General features: G+C 41.6%; 2 protein-coding genes across 18 annotated transcripts in view; both read left to right on the forward strand.

Annotated features, from left to right (window-relative positions):
* The window catches only part of LARP4 (La ribonucleoprotein 4), a 61682-nt gene extending 51857 nt beyond the window's left edge, over nt 1-9825 (forward strand). For all 8 annotated transcript variants that reach the window (XM_045587977.1, XM_036456028.2, XM_045587976.1 and 5 more), the window contains 3 exons: nt 2155-2285; nt 2404-2572; nt 5177-9825. In XM_045587977.1, the coding sequence (XP_045443933.1) occupies nt 2155-2285; nt 2404-2572; nt 5177-5515 (639 nt within the window). In that variant the 3' untranslated portion in view covers nt 5516-9825. The remainder of the gene's footprint in view (nt 1-2154; nt 2286-2403; nt 2573-5176) is intronic.
* Nucleotides 9826-13367: 3542 nt separating this feature from the next.
* The window catches only part of DIP2B (disco interacting protein 2 homolog B), a 226795-nt gene continuing 215306 nt past the window's right edge, over nt 13368-24856 (forward strand). For 5 of the 10 annotated variants that reach the window (XR_004991052.2, XR_004991053.2, XM_036456024.2 and 2 more), the window contains exon 1: nt 13369-13626. Coding sequence is in view for 6 of the 10 variants with exons in the window: in XM_036456024.2 (XP_036311917.1) it covers nt 13527-13626 (100 nt within the window). In the remaining 4 variants the exon portion in view is untranslated. Of the gene's footprint in view, nt 13627-24856 lie in introns of all 10 variants that reach the window. The other 5 variants (XM_036456021.2, XM_036456022.2, XM_036456023.2 and 2 more) reach the window with 2 other exon arrangements.

Raw genomic sequence — 24856 nt, forward strand, 5'->3', positions numbered from 1 at the left:
GAGTTGATGGAGTGGCTTTGCATGCTAGGTGTCCTAGCAGGGCTCAGTAGCTCAGCATCCCCAGTTACCAGAGGTGGACACTCTTGGTGCAGCCCTTTGTGGGCTGTGTGTGCAGTTTTGTTGTAGTAAAGCCTTTCTTATTGTTGGTATCACTGGGGAGAGTTGATCTCCACGCCAATTGGCTGTGAGGATTAGCAGTGTCTCAGCTAGGAGGGCTTCTGCGCTCAGCTTGGATGGGGGCGGAGTCTCAGGGTGATGCAGACAGACTTGGTTTCCTGTCAGCACCACCCTATGAGGGCTACAGCTAAATTATCATTTTTATGTTTTTTGGCCATTTGAGTCTCTTTTAAAAGAGTTTTTCAAATATTTGGCACATAATTATTAAATTGGTTTATCTCATATCTTATAGATTCATGGAATTTAAAAAATATTCTGGATACTAATTCTTTGTCAGTGTGTATATCACTAATGGTTTGTTTTTAGTCTTATATATTTGTGGGTAAAAAACAGGTTCTTAATTTTAATATGGTTATATTTGGCAGTATTTCCTTTGTAGTTCTTGTTTGTTTTCTTTTTTTTCTTTTGGCTTAGGAAATAATCTTTGCTTCTAGAGGTTCATTTCAGAATCTGTGGTTTGTTTGTTTTTTAAATATATTTTTATTGATTTCAGAGAGGAAGGAGGAGGGAGAGAGAGATACATCAATGATGAGAGATAATCACTGACTGGCTGTCTCCTGCACTCCCCTCATTGATCCAATAACCAAACATGTCCTCTGACCAGGAATCGAACCGTGACGTCCTGGTTCATAGGTCAGTGCTCTACCGCTGATTCACTGCAACCGAGCCAGAACTATGGTTTTGATCCCTCATTCTCTGATGATCTACATCTTTCCACCTGTCCACTTAACCCACTCACACTGGAGCCTTTTAAGGTATTTTATTTATTCCCGGTATTCTCTGAAATTTCATGATGATGTATCTTGCTACGACTCTTAGTTTTGTTTTGGTCATTGTACTGGATACTTTGATGGGCTTTTTAAATCTGTAAACTCATGGCCTTCCATGTGGGATAAATTTCATGAACTTCTCTTTGATAAATCCTTCACTTCTTTTGGAACTCTTAATTTGCTATTGGACTTTGGTTTGCTTGTTTTGGCTTTCCTAATTTTTAGTTTTGTAATTGTCTTATTTTTCTTGGTTTAATCCTGGAAAAATACACAAAACATAAATTTATCATCTTAACCATTGTTAAATGTGTGCAGCTCAGGCGTGCTAAATACAATACATTCACGTTGTTGTGCAACCAATCTCCAGAACTCTTTTAGTCTTACAGTAAAATACTACCAGTAAACAACAAATCCCATTCTCCTTCCCTCAGCCCCTGGCAACCATCATTCTACTTTGTTTCTATGACTTTAACTATTTTAGTTGCCTCATATAAATAGAATCGGAGAGTATTTTGTCTTTTTATGGCTGGCTTATTTTACTTGGGATGATGTCCTGAAGATTCACCCATTGTTGTGGTGTGTGTGGGTACCTTTTATTCCTTTCATTGTCCACTGAGCCAAACCGGTTTCGGCATGAACATTTTTTGCATAAGTTTTTTGCAGACATGCTTTCTCTTGGGTACCTACCTAAGAGTGAATTATGGTAACTCTAACTTTTTGAGGAACTGCTTCACTATTTTCCCAAGTGGCTGCATCATTTTACATTGCCACTTTCTATGTTTGAGGGTTCAAATATTTCCATATCACTAAATATGTTTGTTATTACCTCTCTTAATCATTATAGCTATTCTACTGAGTATGAAGTAGTTTCTAATTGTGGTTTTGATTTGCATTTCCCTAATGACTAATGATGTTGAACATCTTCTCATATATACTTGTTGACCATTTGTATATCTTATTTGGAGAAATGCCTCTATAAGTCAAATTAAATTTTTTTTATTGTTTAATTATAATTGACATTCAATATTACATTAGTTTCAGATGTATAACAGTGGTTAGACATTTATATAACTTGCTAAGTGCTCCCCCTGATGAGTCTAGTACCCACCTGACAATTACATAATTATTGACTACATTTCCTGTTGACTACATTCCCCTGTTGTATTTTATTATAAATGTAGTTTTGAAAATATGTTTTCATTTTAAGGATAATGAAGAGTTAAGACAAGGGGATAGTTGCCCAGTGCCTGCAGAGGATGAACAGACCGACTGCGCCGCTGCCCAGCAACTCGATATAAGTACTGGTCCTTTGTGTGCAGCTGAGTCTCCTGCATTGAGGTACAGGTTTTGATATGGGAAGAAAATCTTCCACATTAAGATTAATTTTCTTCTGATCATTTGCTCACCTGTTTCTGTGTACTATACTAAATCTAATGTAAAATTCTTTTTTTCTTAGCACAACTCTGATAGAAAAGGATCTAGTGGAGGATTCCACTGTTCAGAAGGATGTTCTCAACCCAACAACTATATCAGTTTCTTCCCCAAATCCTGCAAAGCCATCAGGGACAAATACTGCTTCACCATGTGATAACAACATAAATGCAGCTGTAACTGTGGCCCTACAGGTAACTTGATGAATTTAGTTTATATAAGAAAAATATCATAGGTTCAATAATGAGCATGCCCCCTTGCCCTCACCTGCTGTTGCAGAGTCATTTGGAAATAGTTCGAATTGGGCTTGCCTGCATCCAAAAAAAGCTAAAGGACTTTAAAGGCACTCTGAAGAAATGGGGAATTTTAGTTACGTTGAGGGAGTGAAGAAATTACTATTCTATTTCTTTTGGTTGCTTTTTTGAAATGTCTTTCTTGTCTATGCTATGTTATATGTATCCCTTTTGGACTAGTATAAAGAGGCTTCAACTCTTGGATTTTTTGTGTGAATGCATAATCCTTAATAAACAAGTCCATGGAAACCATGAGGGAATGCTCCCGTTTTTATTTAATTTCCAGAATAATTTTTATAATTAGGGAAATACAGAAAAGCAGGAGGAGGGGAGACACTACAAAATTTACCTATAAAATCCTTTCATTTTATATATGTATGTATTAAAAATTATTTTATTTATTTTTATTTTATTTTATTTTATTCATTTTATCTTATTTTGTATTTTATTTCATTTCATTTCATTTCATTTTGGATTTCATGTCATTTCATGTCACGTCATTTCATTTCATAGGCAGGGAGAGGGATAGAGATAGACACGGACTAGCTGCCTCCTGCACGCCCCCCTGCGGACTGAGATCCCAGTCCAGACATGTGCTCTAATCAGTAACTGAATCTGCAGCCTCTCGGTGCATGGGATGATGCTCACCCACCAGAGCCACACCATCAGGCCTTTATTTATTGATATAGCCAGTAGTATTTTGGTATAGCCTTTTATTTATTGATATAGCTAGTAGTATTTTGGTATATTTTTCTTTTTTAAGAACATTTTATCCCTGGCCTGGTAGCTTAGTTGGTTGGAGCATCGTCCTGATAATGCCAAGGTTGTGGGTTCAATCCCCATTCAGGGCATATACATGAATCAACCAGTGAGTGCATAAATAAGTAGAACAATAAGTCAGTTTGTATCTCTGTGTGTCTCTGTTTATCTCAATAATTAAAAAAAAATACTTTATCTTGTGATTTAATAATAATATTATACTGTAGGTCCTTGGGTTACGTTGGAGATCCACTCCTATGGTGTGACATAACGCGATTTTCGCCATAAGTTGGAACTCACCTACACAAGCACCTACGTCGCTCACATGAAGCACATACACAGCAGTAATGAAGTGAAACAGTAAAAAAAATTAAAAGATAATAATTCCTGACCATTACTGGTGGTAAATACAGTAAACAATAAAAAACATAAAGCACATACGTCAAAATGACAGAACTTTTTTTTTTTTTTAATACTATAAGTGGGAGACGGTGATGTAACCACGAAAGGACGTATAATAAGTGGAGTCCATAAGTCCAGTCAACGTAACCCAAGGACTGCCGGTAATAACAAGCCCAGCCTGTATGGCTCAGGTGGTTGAGTTCGGCCCATGCCCAGGAGGTTGTAGGTTTGATTTCTGGTCAGGGCACATGCTGGCGTTGCAGGCTCGATCCCTAGTAGGGGATGTACAGAAGGCAGCCAGTCATTGTTTCTGTATCCCTTTCCCTTCCTCTCTCTCAGGTCAATAAAACCATTTAAAATAATAATAGTAATAATAGAACAGCAGCTATCAAGTATTGAATACCTACTATTCTGTTTTCATAATAGCCCTGTTGGCCTACTTTTTCAGATAAAGTAATTAAGACTTTTAATTAGTCTTTCATTAATATATGATTGGTTTCCAACTCCTCTGCAGAAATTCTTATAGTATTCCACTTAGGGTTCTTTGTAGCAAGGGAAAAGAGAATGAAACCATTTTATTTCATCGTATGGATGGACTATTATTAATTTAATCTGTCCTTGTTAGACATTTATGTTCTTTCCAGTTTTTTTCCATTACTATAAACACACTAACATGAGAACTCTACAGATAAATTCCTCAAGTGAATTTATTGTTTCATACATAAATTGCAGCAGTTTTTATTATTTTCAACAAATGTACTTTTTCTTTTTTTATCCTCACTCTAGGATATGTTTATTGATTTGTGGGTTGGAGAGAGGAGAGAGACATTGATGTGAGAGAGAAACATGGATTGTTGGCCTCCCATACACACCCTGACTGGGGATTGAACCCGTGACCTAAGTATGTTTCCCACCCGGGAATTGAACCTGTTACCTTTTTGGTGTAGGGGACAACACTCCCAACAACGGTGCCATCCAGCCGGGGCCACAAAAGTACTTTCTCAAAAAGATTGTCCTGGCCCTGGCTGGGTAGCTCAGTTAGTTAGAGCATCTTTCCTATACGCCAAGGTTGTGTGCTCAATCCCTGGTCAGGGCACATATACGAAGCAACCAGTGAATGCATAAATAAGTGAAGTCTCTCTGTCCCCCTCCCACTCTTTCTAAAATCAATCAATACATTTTTTTAAAAAAAGACTAGTGATACACGTTAATAGCATTGTATATTAGAGTGCCTATTGCCCTTTCTTAGAAGATAACTGATTTTCTTGTGGTTAATACTATCCTTTTTGTACTTTATTACTTAAGAGAATGTACACCATAAAAAATGTTTTTCTTCCTTCCAAGGAACCCCGAAAGCTAAGTTATGCTGAAGTGTGCCAGAAGCCCCCTAAAGAGCCATCTCCCGTTCCTGTGCAGCCACTACGAGAACTTCGCTCCAATGTAGCGTCTCCCACCAAAAATGAAGAGAATGGAGCTCCTGAGAAGTCCATTGAGAAACCACATGAGAAGCCAGAAGCAAGGGCTAGTAAGGATTATTCTGGCTTCCGAGGCAATACCGTCCCCAGGGGAGCAGCTGGAAAAATCAGGGAACAGAGACGTCAGTTTGGCCACAGGGCCATACCTCAGGGAGTTACTCGACGTAATGGCAAAGAGCAATATGTGCCACCCAGATCACCAAAGTAAAACAAACAAACAAACAAAAACTATTCAAAAACTTCTCTCTCTTCCCATTAAACTTGAGCCGTGGCTATATTGAACTGTTATGGAGGGGAGAGGGTGACCAGAAAGGAAACAAGAGAAAGTATATCCTTAAATCATTACAGATTTTGGAGTTGTGAGCAGTAGAATCCCAAAATTCATCTCTAAAGTGATTTTAAAATGCTGGAGGATTCCAATCAGTATAAATATATATATATATATGTATACATATATAAAAATATAATTTTTCTATTTTTGTTTTTGATTTTAATTTGCAAGATCTGCCTGGAATCAATTTTGAGGGTTCTGATTTAGCTTGGGGAAAAAACATTACACATCCTTCAGTATAGGAAATGAGGGAGTGAGAGAAAATATTTTTTGAAGAAGCATTTCTGTAAAATTAGAAATTACTTTTTTTAATCTATTTAAAGTTTGGCTTAGAGAATGCCATCTCTGCCTTTATGGCTTTGTGTTGCAAAGCAGATCAGTGGCTGGGTGCCTGTTTGGGTGTGTTGTGTGTACACGAGTGACTGAAGCCAAATCTGTTTTCATGTTAGTAAATGATTTGAAAACTGAATGTAATATGTACTTGAGTAGATTATTTTTCCAGTTTGATATGTAGTCTCCTTTTGACTTTACTAATATTTTATTCAACAAGCTTTTGATTGTACTTGGAGATGTGACTACCAATCACTTTGCTACGGAAAGAATGGGGGTTTGGATAATTGAAAAATTTGTCTTAGTTCTAAGTTGGGTAGGTCAAAAGGCTTCCAGAGGGTTAGACTGGCCTGTGATTCTCCCCGCCCCCTAAAATAGGAAATAACTTTTTTGTGTTACTTCATTTGCTATTTTCTGTTCTTTGACTACCAAAACCCCCAGAAGCAAGTTAACTAACCACCTACATAACTATGTTTTTAACCATCTTGACAAATCATATAACTGTTCTAAATTTCTGAATTGAACAGTGAAGTATTTTACTCTTCTGTTCATGTATTTAGACATTTAGATCCCAGAATGGGAGAGCAGACTGTAATTTATTTGTGCTAGTGTTAAAAATGAAACATTGTAATTGACTCTTAAAGTGTTAAGTAGAAGTAAAAATAATTGTAAAGGCTTAATTTGGGGGCAGCCTTTTCTGTTTACAGTATATTTATCATAACCTGCCTTTCTTCCCTTTCTCCAAAAAGTTAAAATAAAATAAAAAAATACAGTTTGAAATTCACTGAAGCAGAGCCAGCAAGTCAGGAGATTTTTGAGTTAGGGTGAGAAAGACAGTTGAAGAAAATTATTACATAATATCTCAGTAAATCAAGTTGTAGCTCATATTAAATAGGCAAGTTTACATGCTGGTGTTTAGAAAATGGCTAAAATATTAAAAATCATGTTGAATTAATCTGTTTTAAGTCATACCATTTTCAGAGTTCTGTGTAAGGTGGGGTTTTTGTTTTTTTTTTAGGGATAGTTTGTAGCAGTAATAACTGTCCCTTATGTTAGTGAATGACTTGTATAAATTGAAACTGTAAATTGTGAACACTGGAAAGCACCATTGTGACATAGTCAACATCTTAGTAATATATTAAAATGAATGTAAATGGAGGTTAAAATTACATTACTGTGAAAACTCATCTTCCGACTCTAAGTTAAGCTGTGGAGATTTGTATTAGTAGGTAACTGTTCAGAGCTTTGAAAACACTGCACATTTCTGTACAAGCCAGAATTATTATTTCTTTGTAACTTATTCAACTTGGCAATTGCTTTTGATTTGGTGAGTTGATAACATGATATAATACATTTAAGTAAGAAGAATCATTTCTACACACTATTTTTTTAAATCATCTATAACTGAAATCTACAATTAAACTACCTGTGCTGAAATTTGGGGGAAGTTTAGGTTCTTTTTTAAACAAGGATTAATAATCATTAACTATATCTATGATAAAGTGCTTATTTTGGTTTACTTAGATAATGCTGCAGTTGGTAGAAATGATAAACATTTAAAGTGTTAACACTCTATGAATGCATTGGATTTAGGAGAATAAACATTTTATAAAAATCACTTGGAGAGGGTTATAAACTTAATTGTTGCACTTGAAACAAAACATTACTTTTTTTACAGTGTGTCACAGAAGTGGGCTTGTATTATTTGTACACTTGTGTGACTTATCCCAATTTTTAAAAACTTAAGTATTTTAATTGAAACACGTGTCTTCTTTTTGAAGAAAGTGTGTTCTTGCTTTTCCCCAAAATGTTATTAAGAGTAGAAATTTAATTTAAAAGACATGACCTTTTAAATTCTCTTGTAAAATATATTGTTTTAATTTAATTTGCCTCATTACAACTAATAATTCCCATTTTGATGGGAAGTATAGGGAAGAATAAATGTGTGTTTGTGTATATAATATATATATATATTCACAATATGTATTTAGCATTTATTTTATTACAGCAGATTTAAGGTTTGTATCTAATGATGCCTATAAATTGTGTGAAACTTGGCCCCCTTTATATCTCCCCCCCCCCCCCCCCCCCAGCATTACTCTGTAACTGATGAGGGTTGAGCATTCATTATAGTTCAACTATTTATTTGGTTCTTTTTTTAGTTGTAATCCTCGAGGATATGTTTTTCATTGATTTTAGAGAGAGGAAGGAAGGGGCTGGGGGGAGGAGAGAGAGTGAGAAACATTGATGTGAGTAGAACATCAATCAGTTGCCTCTTGTATATGTCCTGACAGAATCGAACCAGCCACCTTCCAATTTATGGGAAGATGCTCCAGCCAACAAAACCACACTGGCGCCAGGGCTGTTTGGTTTTTAGAAAGGAGTTTAAATGTTGATTTTTTTTTCTTCCTTCATCCTTACGGCTTAACACTTGCTTGGCTGTTGGAAACTAAAAGTAGATACAAATGATATTGCGTGTATGGTACAGTGATCATCTGTCATAGTTCTTACTGCATGAAGAGAGCAAGAGTCACCACCTTGCACTTCATTGAGAGGGTATATAGAGATATTGCAAAAACCTATCTCCATTTTCTATCCTGATGAAGGTTTTCGTGATATCCAGGGCCTGTCTCTAATCTGAGTAACTTCATTTTTGCAAGTATAGACATTGCAATTCAAGAGTTATCTGTCTACATTTTTTTCAACTGGATTTTGGAAGAAGATAAATCAGTTGTTATCCTTTATTGTCATCATATGTGCTCAATTTGCATGTTGATCAACTGACATGCAGATTTTAAATTTATTTTTGGTTCCTAAAATTAAGGTAGCTTGGATATTGTTTCACATTCCTCTTTTTAAATATTTGTTTTGCAAAAAGGCTTAGTGATGAAGTATTAGCATCTCTTGAACAGAAAATAGTATTTAAAAGTTAATAATTCTCTAGTTTTCTTAGTTATGGCCTTAATACTGGCGTAAATGTCCACTGTTTTTACTTTGATCCAGTTGAAAACACCAGGATTAAGGCTCTGATATTTGTGTTGGGCATATATGTTAACCATATTTTAAAAGAATCCATTTTGTATTTTATAGAAAAGATAAAATATAAGAGAGGACAGTATATTCCTTTTGAAGGATTTTTTTAAAAATTCATAATCATGTGATGGTGGTTTTTCCCTCCTAATTTTATATATTTCCTTACAATTTGGTGGCTATAAAATTTTAACTTTAGGCTTTTTTGGTATATGCTAATTTAAGCTTGTCTGAGCTTTCAGGAAGTTACATAGATATTTCAGTTTTCATTAGCTGAATGAAGATATTTTAAGAAGTTGAAAGAAAATTTAATTTCAGGTTGAGAGTAAATTCTCTTTCAAAATTCACCTGATTATTAAATAAAGTTGTGTGGGTTTTTTTGTTTGTTTGTTTGTTTTTTGTTGAGAACTTCCTAAAAGTTGCTGAGTAGATGGTTCTTAAAACTACAACTCAGATACCAACAGAAGAAAATGGTTTCACTTTCAGTTTTATAGCACAAAACACTGATCAGCAAATAGTATAAAGAAACATCCACATTACCTTTTTTTCTTCTGATTCAGGTGTCCCTTGAGTGGTATCTCCTAATGTTCGGTTTGGCTTGTGGGTCAGAACCAGTTATCTGCTTTCTGTTTTGTCCATTGCTTAAGTTTGTTCCTGTTGTCAAAACTGTCCCTCCCACCCCCTAAAAAAATGATGTGACACATGCTCATGCTTATTATGTTAAAATGAGTACATCCTATATTTGTATTTTTGTTTTCAACATTGCCAAGGTGCTATGGGAAATTAAAGTAACAAAAATTAGAACAAATAAAATTGTTTAAAAGCAAGACTGGTTTTCTTTTCTCCAGGTGGTTGATGTCTAATGACTACTTGTATTTACTTTTCAATAATTTTATATGTTGCCCATTCTCTAGTTCCATCACTCTCCTGGTCTCAGCAGGTTTTGATTTGTTTTGGGAAGGGGCAGAGGCAAGATATGCGATACTGCATCTGCAAAGTGAGGGCAGAGAGCTGTAAGCTTCATCTTTATGATTCTGGGGGTTTAAGTTATTTTTGTGTGAGAAACAGTTACTGAAGGGAAAATTACAGGGCAGTGTGCAGTTTAAGGATATGCTTTCATTGGGCTGATAGTATGGTCTGACTTGAGTATATAAATTCTGGGCTTTCAGAACTTATAAGAGAAAACCATTAGGTTATCTTTTCAACCATATCTTTGTTTTGATTATAACAAATCCTAAAGCTAAAGTGTTTTGTTTTTTTCTAAAAGCTAAAGTTTTGGTAGATTTTTAAAGGGAAGTTTTACTGGGAAATTTAAATAGGTCTTTTAAGTTTTTCCATACTACTTCAATATATGAAAATGTGAAAACTGGAAAAGCTGAGTGAATAGCTTTTTAACACATATCTGTAAATTAATGTGACCACTCAACTTTTATTGAATATAGTACATCAGTCCATGGGTTTCCATGGTTTAGTTATCTGAGGCAGTCACAGTCAAAATATTAAATGTCAAATTCCATAAATCATAATTTTTAATTGCATGCCATTCTGAGTAGTGCGTCTGGAATGTGGATCATCCTTTTGTCCAGCATATCCAGACTACACCGTACAGCCATTGCTCATGGTTACCAGACTAATTCAGTGCTTTATTTATTTTTTTTAGCAAGTAATCCCTATTTTAGTTAATAATGGCCCCACAGGACAAAAGTAGCCATGCTGGCAATTTGGGTATGCCAAAGACAAGCCATAAAGTGCTTCCTATAAGTGAAATGGTGAGTACAGTGCAATAAGATTTTTACTATCTACAAGTTATGTGATGTGAGTCTGAGGTAACAGATTTAATGTGAACATTCACTTTAATAATTAGCTCAGCATTGCCACCTTAGATAGCTAAACCTTTAATTTACTAATGAACAGTTTATCTTAATGGGGATAGTTAATATCAGTGGGCAAAGTGGTCCCATTAATAACAGGTCTACAGGATTATGTACAGCTTTAGAGCCTTATGTCGGTGTGTTGGTAAATGTATTTGGCCAAGAGAGGGCTATGAATAACAATTTCTTTATCATGTTAGGGACAGTATTTTTAATGGACTAATAACCAAATTGGTAGCCTTAACTGTCTCACTAGGGAGGAAAATCCTCCCGAACGCTCCCCTTTCCTATTCCTTTAGTGATCACACGCCTGCCAAAGAGGGTAGGAAAGCAAGCAGTTGGCAGGTGCACCTTCAGTCAGGGTTGGTGTGTATTGACAAGGAAAAGGGTGAAGGGCCGTTAGAATAAACAAGAACACCTGCCAAGGCCCTTGCGGTAATCTGTTTCTGTGTAACAAGCACCTCAAATGTGGCATAAAAAGATGACCATTTCACATTCACAGGCTTCTACACAGCACAACAGGCATAGGTTGTCTTAGTTCCACACCGTTTTGGACCTCGGCGCAGGAAGACTGAAAGGGCCAGCAGCTGGCATCGCCTAGTGGCCTCTTCACCCCAGGCTACGATGGCTCAAAGGCAGGGCTGAGCCAGCGCCACGGCGTGGCAGCTCCCCTGCACGGACGGTGGCTAGGTTCTCAGTGTTCGGGGAGGAGGGTCCCGAGAGGGTTCTCGGGAGGGGGGCATTTCAGAGGACCCGGGGAAGCTGCATGGACTTCCAGACAACCTCAGAAGTCAATACATCACTCATGTTCTATTGATCAAAATACAAGCCCATTCAAATTCTGCGGAAGGAGCATGGACCTCACTTTTTTTATTTTTAAAAAATATTTTTTTTTATTGTCCTAGCCGAGTGGTCGGCAAACTCAGTCAACAGAGCCAAATATCAACAGTACAATGATTGAAATTTCTTTTGAGAGCCAATTTTTTAAAACTTAAACTTCTAATAGCACTTCAAAATAGACCTCCCCAGGCCGTGGTATTTTGTGGAAGAGCCACACTCAAGGGCCAAAGAGTCGCATGTGGCTCACCAGCCGCTGTTTGGCTCCCTGGATAGAGTGTCAGCCTGTGAACTGAAGGGTCCCAGTTTCATTTCTGGTCAAGGGCAGGCACATCCTCAGTAGGGGTTGTGCAGGAGGCAGCTGATCCATGCTTCTCTCATCGATGTTTCTAACTTTCTATCCCTCTCCCTCTCTAAAACAAAAAATCAATAAAATATATTTAAAATATACATTTATATACACATGTATATATATTGATTTCAGAGAGGAAGGAAGAAATATCTGATGAGAATCATTGATCAATTGCCTCCTGCACGCCCCCTACTGGGAATAGAGCCTGCAACCCATACCAGAAAAACATGACTTCATAGGTTGACACTTAACCATTGAGTCACACCAACCAGGCTGAAATTCTTTTCTCAACTTAAATTTTCTTCCAGCCTACGAACGGTATCCTGACTAGAAACTCATAGTAGGCAAATGTTGGGGCCTGTTCTTTTAAATAACTTTTGGATTAGCATAGAAGGGAAGTGAAAACACTAGAATCTCCCAAATTGTGAAGGAGAGCTTTGGCAGTAATAATAAAAAAAAGTTAATACTACTAAAGAAAGAATATAAAAGACATTTTAAGTATTTCCCCAGTAATTCCTGGTAAAAGCCCATAAATGTTTTGGATCTTCCTTATATTGAGTTAAAATATTAATTGTGGGAAAAACCTATTAAGCTATACACTTAGAAGGATAAAAAAAAAAAGACTAAGTTCCCCTCTTTCATGTACTTAGAAATTTAGGCAGAAGTGTAACTGGATTGTCCATTGTGATAAATGCCAGAAATGAAACAGAATCAAAAGAGCTCCTAGCAAATGGGCCTGGCAAACCCCAATAAAAGTAGTGGCTTGTGCTGAAACCGGTTTGGCTCTACCGGTGGATAGAACATCGGCCTACGGACAGAAAGGTCCCAGTTTGATTCCGGTCAAGGGCATGTACCTTGGTTGTGGCACATCCCCAGTAGTGGGTGTGCAGGAGGCAGCTGATCAATGTTTCTCTCTCATCGATGTTTCTAACTCTATCCCTCTCCCTCTCTGTAAAAAATCAATAATATATATAATATATATTTTAAAAAAGTAGTGGCTTGTGTTCAGATCCCTACAAATGGGTAAGTTCCAATCAAGGTAAAAATAGAGGAAGGGACAAGACAAAGGCGTACATTACCTAGTGAAGGGAGCTGGAGAAGTATGGCCAGGAGCCCCTAAAGCCTCCTTGCATGTGAGTTCTCAAGCCATCAACACCTTAAAGCCCATTTCGTGCTGGAGAACTTGGGGTAGCGAGCTGGGGCTCGTCTTTTCAGGCGTTCCCCAGCAGGGGGCGCAGTAAACCCGCGGGCCCCGAGCTGGACTTGGCCGCGGGGGCGGGGCGTCCTCCGCCGGGAGGCGGGGCCGGCGCGCGCACGTGACCCTCGCTCATGGCGGCGGCGGCGGCGGCGGAGCTGGCAGCGCGCGGCGGCCGGAGCCGGATCCTGTAGCCGGGGTGTGGGCCCGCGTCAGTCCGTCCCTCCCTCAGCCCCCTCGCGCGTCTTCCGGAGTGCGGCTGGCGGAGCCGGGATGGCGGAGCGAGGCGCGGAGCCCGCGCCGGCCGCGCTGGCGGCTCTGCCCCCCGAAGTGCGGGCGCAGCTGGCGGAGCTGGAGCTGGAGCTCTCGGAGGGTGAGCCGGGCGGGGCGCGGCGCGGCGCCGCGGGGAGCGGGAGCCCGGTCCCCGGCGCGCGCCCTGCTGGCCGCGCGGGCGAGCCGGGAGGAGGAGGAGGATGCCGGAAACCTGGCCGGGCTGCGAAGGGTCGGGCGGTCGGCTTCCCTTCTCCCCGACCCGCTGAGGCGGGCTGGCCGCGCCGCTCATTGTGTGCTCCGTCCGCGTCGGGGTCCGGCGGGGGCTCCAGGGAAGAGGTCCCTCCTGCTCCCCCGCCCCAACCCCGAGACAAAGCTGCCCCCCCGCCCGGCCCGGCGGTGGGCGCGTGGGGGCGGCTGACAGCTTTCTCCGGCCCCCGACCCGCCTCGAGGAGAGGCCCCACGCCGGGGGCAGTCCCTCTTCAAAAAATGAAATCAAATTAAAAAAAGACACATGGGGAATCCGCAGCCCGCTCCTTCCTCCTCTAACAATGCGGGGTGCCTCCCCGGTGACAGGAGAGGGAGAGGCAGGGGGGCCGCGGAGAGGCCCGGGAGGTGAGAGGCAGCGGCTCCCACCCACAGACGGACGGACGGACAGATGGACGGACGCGGTGCTGCTGCCACCGCACCTTTGTCACCGGGTCCCTCCCGGCACCTTTTGGGGTCTTTTGAAGGCGGAGGAGGGCGAGGTTCGCAGGCAGATCTCCCGGCCGGCTGGCACCCTCTTGCTTTTGACAATGGATGGTACCGGGAGAGCCGGGTGTGTGTGGAAAATGTTAAAAGAAGGGGACAGACCCAGCCGCTGCTGTGAGGAGACGCGTCCCTTGGACAACAATGAGAGAAAGCAGCGTTGCTGGGTCGTGGGCATGTGATCCGTCCTCAGTAAAGTTCCTGTTTCTGTCGCAGGCTGCCTCCCAGACAAAAGCAGCATTTTGTCCAGCTGGATGTCAGGAACGCGGCGGTGTGTCCCCAGGGTTGCCTGTGCTTAACCGAGTCCCTTGCCAGCGGCCCTCTCCTCCAGCGCCGCTCGAGTGGGGTTAAGCACTGGATTGGGAAAGAAGAATGTGAGGGAAGTTCTCCAGGAGAGTTTGGACTTTGTTTACTTAATGGAGACGTTATCTCCTCCACCGCTGCCCCCTTTGCGTCCTGCATCCTTTCTCGGTGAAAAACCAGAAGTGGATTTGAGTGTTCTACATCCAGTTTGACACGGGAGGAAATTATTATTACTAATAACCCTGCTAGGGTTTTCCCAGTGTATAGGGAGGTGCTGTTTTCATTTGCACTTAATGACCAACATCATCTTCAGTGAACCGGCTGGTAAGTGAGTGATTCTCCGGCCAGTCCCCAAAATCGGTGATGAGGGACGAACAGGACGACCTCCAAAGACCGGAGTTTGTTTCTGTGTCCAGGGCATTGCCATCCGTTCTGCCCCTCAGCGTTCTTCTCCTCCTCAAACGGAGCATTGTCTTTAGACCTGTGACGACCGCCATTCAGTTCTGACTTTTGAAACAGTTACTGTACAGTAACAAATCAGCTATCTTTGGTTAGCCAGAAAGAGAGAGAGGGTTGGCTGGATGTTTGCATCAGAGCAAGATTAAAAATAGGAGTTGATTGCTTTTACACGTAGAGGGAAATCCTGGAAGCTCCTCGTTCTCGGTATTTCTGCTTGCGTCTGATTCTTGTTGACTCCCCCGGCGTTTCCCAGAGGATTCTGAGGACCGGTTTCTAGGACTCACAGTGATGAGCTCACCTCTCCCTCCAGAGAGGTGCGAGACTCCTGCGGACTGAATTCCAAGGCTTAGGCATTTTTAGGGACATAAACCTGGTTTGGCTTTTCCATTGCAGGATTGTTTGGCTTTTCCAATGCAGTTTCAGTGGGTCTCTTAGAGATTCATGGTACATTATCCTGTATTTCATCACTCTTAGCGATGGCTAACTGGGAAAGCACAGTTGAAAAACCTTGGGCCTGCAGTGTCAGCATCTTGGCCATCTGTTTCGCTCTTGCTTAAAAGTACAGAGCACGGTTGCTGGAGAAGTAGGGGGATATTTTTAGGAATTCAAGCGAAGTGGAAACAACCCAGCAGCCCCCTCATCTATAACATGGTGTTTTGTGATGTCTGTCGCATATTTGGGACCGTGCTTGTTTTACATTTCTCTACAGTTCCTGCTCTGGCAAAAGTACACGTTTCTTCTAAAAAGAGAAGGCGCTTATGTGCTGTTCATGTGTTGCTGGCCTCGGTGCACTCATTCCTTGATTTTATTATTGCTTCTTTGTAGGCCCAGGCCATCCTGGACCTGATTCTAGGGCTGGTCTGAGCTGTGTGCTGCTCGGAGCCGCCTCTGTGTTGGCCTGTGTGTTCCGTGGAGGCCTCGGCCGGGGACCCGCCAGGCTGTGCTGAGTGCAGCTGTGCCTCCCGGGCTGTTTGCCGCAGAGCCCGGTGCTGAGGCTGGTGCTTGCAGCAGGTCAGCGTGAACTTGGTGGTGAAGCCGCCTGCTTCTGCACCAAAAAGAATAGCCTGAAACTCTCCGGAGGATCATCTAAAATTGAGCTTACACGTCACCATGAGCTTTTCTAACAGATACATTGAATAGGGTAGGAGGTTTCTACAGAGAATTTTTATGGCTGAAAAATTTTCATGATCTACATATATTATTGCATTTATTGTATGTTTGACAATAGGCTCTTTTGTCTGAAGTTTATTGATTTGTTTTAGTCAAGTGTACGCACATAAAGGAGCGCAAATGATGAGAATTAGTTGTCTGTCTGATAATGCATTTTATATAGCATGTCATTTGAGCTTCACTACGGTTTTGTGGCTAGATAGAATAGATACACTCGCCTCTCGTCCACCCTCCCTTCTTTTTATTTAACAGAGGGGAAAACAGACACAGGAGGTTAAGTGTGTTGTCTGAATTTGCTCATGTAATAAGTGCCATTATCCTAAGCTGCCATGTAATTATGACATTTGTTACCATCAAATGATTCAGTATCTGTACTGTTATTGATTGCACAACCTATTAACTCTTAATTTTTTCTCTGAGGGAAGGCTACAAAACAGCTGTATGCCACAATTCCACACAGTCTGGTTGATTCTCTTTCTGAATTCTTTTTCACATCTATCATTTGCATATTGGATCCAGACATTTATTTTGTGCCTACCCTGTGCTAGGCGTACAGAGGTGAGCAGGGAACTGTATTAGCTTTCAATGAGTTTTGACCCTGGTAAGGAAATCACTTAAAAACACCAACAACACAGTATGCCCATGAGCCCCTGATGGGTTTACGTACAGGCTGCCCTCTAAGGAAAGAGGAAGCTGCATGTACTGTGAACAGCAGACAGGATTGGCTGGCTAGAAGAGCAGCCTGTGATTTACCTTGTGCAGTTAGTCTTATGTGCGAAGGAATGAAGGATATAAATCCCACATGTCACCCTGGCTGGTTTGGCTCAGTGGATAGAGCATCGGCCTGTGGCCTGAAGGGTTCTGGGTTCAATTCTGGTCAGGGGCACATGCCCAGGTTGCGGGCTTGATCCCCAGTGCGGGGTGTGCAGGAGGCAGCTGATCAGTGATTCTCTCTCATCGTTGATGTTTCTCTTTCCCTCTCACTTCCTCTCTGAAATCAATAAAAAATAAATAAATAAGATAGAAAGATACATCTCTTAAAAAAACTTAAAAATAAATAAATGAATGAATAATAAATCCCATAACGTCTGTGGCCTGTTGGAAGGAATGCAGTCTTTCAGTGTCTGAGAACAGCCCAAAGATGACAACTGGAAAGATATTTAAGATAAAATAACACTTACAGGAAGGGATCCTCCCTTTTCTTGTTTGAACACTTCTCTGAGCACAAATACAACAAACACAGCCACATCCTCCCTTTCTCTTATCTGTTTCATCGCGGAGCCCTGCAGGCCTACGCACCGCGAGGGGTCCAGCTGGAAGGTGGAGGGCTAGGAGGGCCTAGTCCTGGGAGTGGAAGTGAGTCCTCGTTCGGGGTAGGGAAGGAAGAGGTGGGGGGATTGAAAAGGAAAAGGGTAAGATACTGGATAGAGATTGTATTTCAGCCCAGCCGAGTGGCTCAGTGGTTGAACTTCAGCCTGGGAACCAGGGGGTCATGGTTCGATTTCTGGTCAGGGCACATTCCTGGTTTGCATTCCCTGTTGCGACCCTACCGATCAATGACTCTCATCATTGATGTTTTTATCTCTCTCCCTCTCCATTCCTCTCGGAAATCAGTAAAAATATATTTAAGGAAAGAAAAGAGGACGTACTTCACAATCTCAGAAACTGGCAGCTAGACTAGAGCACCAAAAAACTGGCAAATTCCTCCTGCTTTTTTTTGGGGGGGGGAGGGGTTGGGAAAGTGGGCCACTTCCGGTATTTGTAGCACAGTCATGAATTCATAGGATATACCTCTGTCAGAAATTACATCTGAGCATTTGTCATACCTGATGCTCAGAGTATGAAGGAAAGCAGGTATGTGGATTTTTAAATAACCCAAACTGGGCATTAGCTAAGTGCTCCACCTCCTAAAAACTGGAATGTTTTTCTTTTTGGTGGGCTGTACTCATCTTTTGTTGGAATTCATCTTTAAGAATTGCTGTCAGAGGCCTAACCAGTTTGGCTCAGTGAATAGAGCGTTGGCCTGCGGACTGAAAGGTCCCAGGTTTGATTCTGGTCAAGGGCATGTACATTGGTTGCGGGCACATCCCCAGTGGGAGTGTGCAGGAGGCAGCTGGTCAATGTTGATTTCTCATTGATGTTTCTAACTCTCTCTATCCTTCTCCCTTCCTCTCTGTAAAAAAAAAAAAAAAAAAAAAAAAAAAAAAATCAATAAAATAAAGAATTGCTGTCAGAGCTTGTGGTGCATTCTTTTGAAAATCCTCATGGTGGCAAGTTTTAATTCTTCACTTCTCGATTCATTTTAGTTCTTCCCCTCTAGCTTCATGTTATGGTTACTTGGAGTCAAGTAGAGAAAAGCTGGTTGATATTCTTTTGAAGTCCAAACTACTTATGATTGAAAAAATTAGAGTGATTCTAAATCAGTCATTATAAGCTGATTTTAATCATGATTGTCAAAAAATTAGGAGGCGACCTGGTTTTGAGGGCAGTTCCAGAAGAGAAATGGCAGGCAGATTTCTGTCTGTGGGAGCAGTGATTCACCATCCTGTAAAGGAGTTGCTTATTTGGATGCCCTAGTTCCAGCTGTGTTTTGGAAAATTAATCTTGCTGTGTGACAGTCCTATAGCATTGAGCTGAATTTTTGAATAAGAGAAACCCTTCGCTCTTAGCCAGTCCTTGGTGGCTACTTTCTTTCCTGGCTTGTGTGAGGATTAGCACCTCAGGGTTGATAGTTCAGATGATTGGTTAAAAGGGCCTTCACACTATATTTGTATTATAATTTCTACAATTTCCATGGTCTACTCTCATGATTAATTCTGGAATGCTCTCTGAAACTTGGTTACAAAACTTCTCATAATTTAAAAGAAATATATATTTTATTGATTTTTTAGAGAGGAAGGGAAGAGAGAAAGAAACATCTATCAGCAGTCGCCTGCACACACCCCTCCAGGGACGTGTCCGCAACCAAGGCACATGCCTAACCCGGGACCCTTCAGTCTGCAGGCCAACGCTCTATCCACTGAGCCAAACTGGTTTTGGCATTTCTCACAATTTTTTAAGAGTTCAGCTGAAGTACTACCATTTTCATTTCTTTATTTTTTAAATCCTCACTCAAGGGTATTTTCCTTTTTTTTTTTTTTTTTGTTAATCCTCACCCAAGGATATTTTTCCATTGATTTTTAAAGAGATTGGAAGGGAGAGGGAGGACAGAGAGAACATCGAAGTGAGAGAGGCACACCAATTGGTTGCCTCCCCATTCATACCCTGACTGGGGTCAGGGATCCAGCTTGCAACCAGTGTACATTCTCTTGACGGGGAATCGAACCTGAGAACCTTTGGCTAGGGGAGCTGGCATTCTAACCACTGAGCAACCCAGCCAGGTCAAAGTACTACCTTTTTAATAAACCTGACCCTGACTATTGTGAGCTCTCTTGCTTCAAAACTTGCAGCAGTTATAGTTTATATAATTTTTGCCAGTCATATGCTTTATAAAAACTTAAATTGTTTTTCATTTCTCCTCAATGTAAGCTCCTACAGAGGTGAGGTCATTTATACCTTAAACCCAACTGGTGGTCCTGTGAGGTCCGAAAGGTTGGCGACCGCTGCCTTTAACTACTTTCAATAACTCCCAACTGTTTCTTCCTTGCATTGTTTTGGGAGTGCAGTAAACTTTTGCTCTCATTAATTTGACTTGAATTGAACTATAAAGTCTGTGCTTGGGGACTTGATTTTGGCACGAGGCATGGTTGTATAATCATTTGAGAGGTACAGGTTTTAGCATCTGGTGAGTGTGGGTCCAAGTCCTGACCTACCACTTACTACCTCTGTGACCTTGGAATGCCTAACATCCCGGGTTTCAGTGTCTCCCTCCAGTACTTAAAAAGGAATGACAGCCTCATTAAGTTACAAGGAGGTCTAAAATGAGATAACAGGAGAAAAACCGAGTGTAAGTGTGTGGTATGCACTGAGTTCGCGGTACATGTAATCTTTTATTGTTTTTGATTGCATTAATAGCTTGTGTTACTTAGCAGGGTGTGGTCACCTATGAAGTGATGAATGGAATCAATTTGTGTCTATATTTTTAAAAAGTAAGACTTCACTCCATCATCAGTTGCTCCCGTCAGCACCCTCTGCCGTCGCCCAGCACATGTGAGGTCACGGGAGCAGAGAGGAGTAGCTGGTTTGTTTTGTACGGACATCCGGCATGTGTACATTTCCCAGCCCGTAGGTTCTGGCAGATGGCTCTGAAGTTTAAGCAGCTGAGGCTCAGGCACCTACAAATTGTGAAAAGGCACATGTGGATGCTCCGAACCTTCAAATAGTTTCAGCGATTTTCAACCAATCTGAGCTCATGGCACACAAAAAACAATTACTAAAATTCTGTGACACACTAAAGATATATTACTGTATATATCTGACAGTAAAAAAAAAAAAAAGGTATACTTTTGACTCACTCACACCAGATGGCTGTTGTTGTGTTGGCTGTTGTCATTTTTAAGTTTGACAATCTAAGGCAAACGATGTCAGTGCCCCTGGCTGAATAGTCAGGTATGGCGTGTTTTAAAAATCTTGCGGCACCCAGTGCAGGGCTTGACAACCGCTGTTTTAGTCCTCCTTTTGTGCTCAGTGAACACATCCGTTTGGTTCCTCCTCAAAAAGTTCTCTTGCATCCTCTTTTCCTTTGAGTTGCGTTTACTACCAGCCCTTTTCAGTCCTCTATCCTTTGATTTAAGGGTGTGATTTTTGTCCCTCTTCGCCTCTAGATTTATGTTTCATCTTTTAAAAAATACTATTTTTATGTAAAGCTATTGCTAAAGCCAAGGCTCTGTCACTCATTGTCTTTACCGCCTATGTTCTCTAAAGGCAAGATGGTCTCCTGTACCTGTATTCCTAGAGAGTCCAAGACAGTGCTTTTGTATACAAGCAGTCCCTCGCTTTTTGGTGATTGAATATATCATAGAGGTTATGAGAGGTTTTGTTTTTTAGATTTTATTTTTATTTATTTTTTGTTAATCCTCACCTGAGGATATTTTTCCATTGATTTTTAGAGAGAGTGGAAGGGGAGAAACAGAGAGAGAAACATCGATGTGAGAGAGGCTCATTAATTGGTTGCCTCCTGCCCATGCCCCAACCAGCAGCAAATTGATCCTGCAACCTGGGTACAAGCCCTTGGCCAGAATTGAACCCAGGACCCTTCAGTTTGATGGCAGATGCTCTACCCACTGAGCCAAATGGGCTAGAGCTAAGTGAGAGTTTTTAAATATCTTTATGCTTATGATGAATAAGTTGCCTTCCCATGTGGGTGCTCTTCTGTGAACAAGATTGCCTATGAAAGGCCAATTCTTTGGAATTCCATAGCTTCCCCACTGACAGAATCTTTGGATACACGGGTCCAAGGGTGAGTGCTCAGGTGCCTTTTTGGGGGACAGATTCTAGAGCTTTCATCAGTTTCTTAAGAGGACTGTGAAGCAAAGTTAAGAACCTTTCACTCTCACTAGCTTGTAAAGAAAGCTGAATTCCCTCCGCTTCATTCAGGACTTCCCTGTCTCAGTTCCCACCCTTATCCCCTTTCCTCCTTTTCTCAGTGCCCCTCTGATTGTATTCTCAGTCCCGTCTTCTCTTCTGTGATCTTGGGAGCTTACTTCGTGATTGATCTATTCATTCATAGGCTTGTCTTTGTCTCTCTCATCTTCAGCCTCTTGGCTCCTTCCCTTCAGCCTGTAATAAATATGCTCAAGTTGCCTTCATCTTAAAAGCGCCAGCTTCCCACAATCTTGTGTTGGAACCTGCTTGTTCTCGTGTGCTGGCGCTCTCTCCCGCTCCCTCTCATCAGTCCTCGGAGGTATAGCTGCTGCTCCGCTCTCTTACCTTTGCTCACTGCTCAGTCCGTTCCCCTGCCTCATCAAGCCTCGGGAATAACTACCTGCAAGGCCACCGGTGACTTTTACTTTCACACTGACGAGCACCCACTGGATACAGCGTTTTTCTCTATAGCGTTGGGTACTGTGGACCATTATCTTTATGAAACTCTCTCCTTCCTTAGCTTTTAGAGCATCCCTTTTTTTCCATCTCCTTAACTAATCCTTCTTATGCTCTCCCTTGAGCTTCTTTCTCTCTTTTTGCTGGTGTGGGTGTTCCTGATATCTGTCATTAGTCCTCCTCTCCCCTCACGTACGCTTGCTGAGTCATCTTATCCATGGCCAGGGCGCCGGCTGTCGTGGTTGCAATCTCTAGTCCATAGTCTGTATCTCTAGCCCTGACTTCTCTGCTCCAGACCTCCCCTCGGTTCCCCGGACAACTGTAACTTAGCAAGTCCCAAACTGCACTCTCCTTGTTTTCTTTCTTTTTTTGTGTCTTTATATATTTTATTGATTTTGTACAGAGAGGAAGGGAGAGAGATAGAGAGTTAGAAACATCAATGAGAGTCCTCGATCAGCTTCCTCTTGCACAACCCCTACTGGGGATGTGCCCACAACCAAGGTACATGCCCTTGACCGGAATCGAACGTGGGACCTTTCAGCCCCCAAGCCGACGCTCTATCCATTGAGCCAAACCGGTCTTGGCTGCACTCCCCTTGTTTTCATCTCCTCCACAGATACTCCCTGCTTCAGAAGGTTCACTTATCCAGGTCAAAAGCGTGGGGGTCATCCTTCACTTTCTTTTTTTCTGCTCCTATATTTATTAACAAGATTTCCTGGCTGGGATTAAGCACTCAATATAAACCCTGGCTCTTGTTTTATGTAAGAATTTTCTACGTTGCTTATTTGTCATTTACATCATGTTTGCAGTCATGTGGTAACTGGATCATCTCCACTACACTATGCTTTATTTCTTGGCGTAGCTCAGCACAATTGACTCTGATTTGAGGGTGAAGGCAAAGTGTTGGCTGGCTTGTTTCAGAACCAGGGTAAGGCTATGCAGCAGTAGCCACCAGGCTGGGCCGTGTCTGGAGCCGTAAGACACTCTTGCAGACCTGCCCCTTGTCCAGAGAATGACTTTGGCAGACATGTCACACAGACCATCACCATACCCCCTCCCCCCCGCCCCTGCAGAGCAATTGTTCTTGTTCCATCCTTAACTGCTAATGGATCACTGTCTTCTGTTGATTCTACTTCCTCCCCTGATCACACTGTCTTTGCATTCAAATGCCCTACCACCATGGAACTATGGTATGGATGGATTCACACCGTCTTTGTTGAGGCTCTTACCATCTTGCTGAGATTATTGCAATAGTCTCCTAACTTGTCTGCCTGCCTTAAGTCTCTGCTTCCTCCATTATTCTGTGATGTAATGATCGTTACATCACACAGATCTTTTCCCTGTTTCAGAGTTTACATGAGCTTCTCCTATCCACAGGATGAAATCCAAGCATCCTTTGTGTACCAAGCCCTGCTGCCTTTTTAGCTGAATCGCCTGCTCCTTCTGTGCATTTCTCTCCTTTTTAGCTATGCTAAGTGACTTGTACCTCCCCGAATGCACTGTGCTTTTTCATGTCCCTGCTTTTGTACACATTGCCTTTCTCTGAGAAATGTCCAATCTGATATTCTTCCCTTTTTTCTGGGTTACCTGTGTTTCACTTGATTTCCTGTAAAGAGCCAGCCTTTCCTTAACTTTCTCTTAAGAAGTTAAGATCTCGGTGTAAGTAGGCATCAGTTATCGAGTGCTTACTGTGCGCAGTGTTTTATATACCCTGCCCACCTGTAGGTCGGCGCTGAATAAATAGCTCCTATAGTGATGATGAGGGAACTGAGCTAGCGAAACACACCTGAGTGTTGAGGAATGAATGAAGTGTATGCCAGGCACTACCCTGCTGTTACACACTACCTGATCTTTTTTTTTTTTTTTTTAAACAAAAACACAAACATTTTTATTGATTTCAGAGAAGAAAGGAGAGCGAGAGAGAGAGAGAGAGAAACATCAAAGATGGGAGAGAATTATTGATTAGCTGCCTCCTGCACACTCCCTACTAGGAATCAAGCCTGCAACCCAGGCATATATGCCCTTGACCAGGATAGAACCTGGGACCCTTTAGTCCATAGGCCAGTGCTCTATCTACTGAGCAAAACCAGCCAGGGCCCACCTGATCTTTACCTTTCTCCCTACCAGTAACTGTATGTTTTGAAATGAATGGATGACAAAGGGGAGAGGACACTGGACTTGGTCATTTAGAACTGGGTCAGGTTTTGATTCTGTTGCTTTGGGCAAGTCTAATCCTAACAACTCCTAAAGATAGGTCTGTGGTTCCCACTTGCTAAAGAACATGACGCCTGCAGATCTAATGTCTGAGATTGGAACCCAAGTCAACGTGGCTCCAACCCCCACGGTGTTTCCACATTGCCCTTCTCCGTTGCCCTGAATCGTGTTTCCAGTAGTTTTGGAGAAAGCCTCTTTCATTTTAAGAGGCCCCATCTTAAGACACAGCTCTGTCTTTGGAGTTTTGGAGGTAGGTCTCCCTGGAGGGAAAAGAATGGAATGTTTTATCCTGTTCTCAGAGAAATATATAGAAATTGGAATGAGGCTGATTATTTCGGGCCTTGCTTTGCCAGAATCAGGGGGATCAACACTCTAAAACGTTTTAGGGAGTTTCTTTTGTGCCAGCCTAGCTTCAGGCAAGATGTAACATCTTTATTTCTTAAAAGAACTAAAAATTA

This window comes from Pipistrellus kuhlii, unplaced genomic scaffold (assembly GCF_014108245.1).
Source record: "Pipistrellus kuhlii isolate mPipKuh1 unplaced genomic scaffold, mPipKuh1.p scaffold_m20_p_3, whole genome shotgun sequence".
Lineage (NCBI taxonomy): Eukaryota > Metazoa > Chordata > Mammalia > Chiroptera > Vespertilionidae > Pipistrellus > Pipistrellus kuhlii.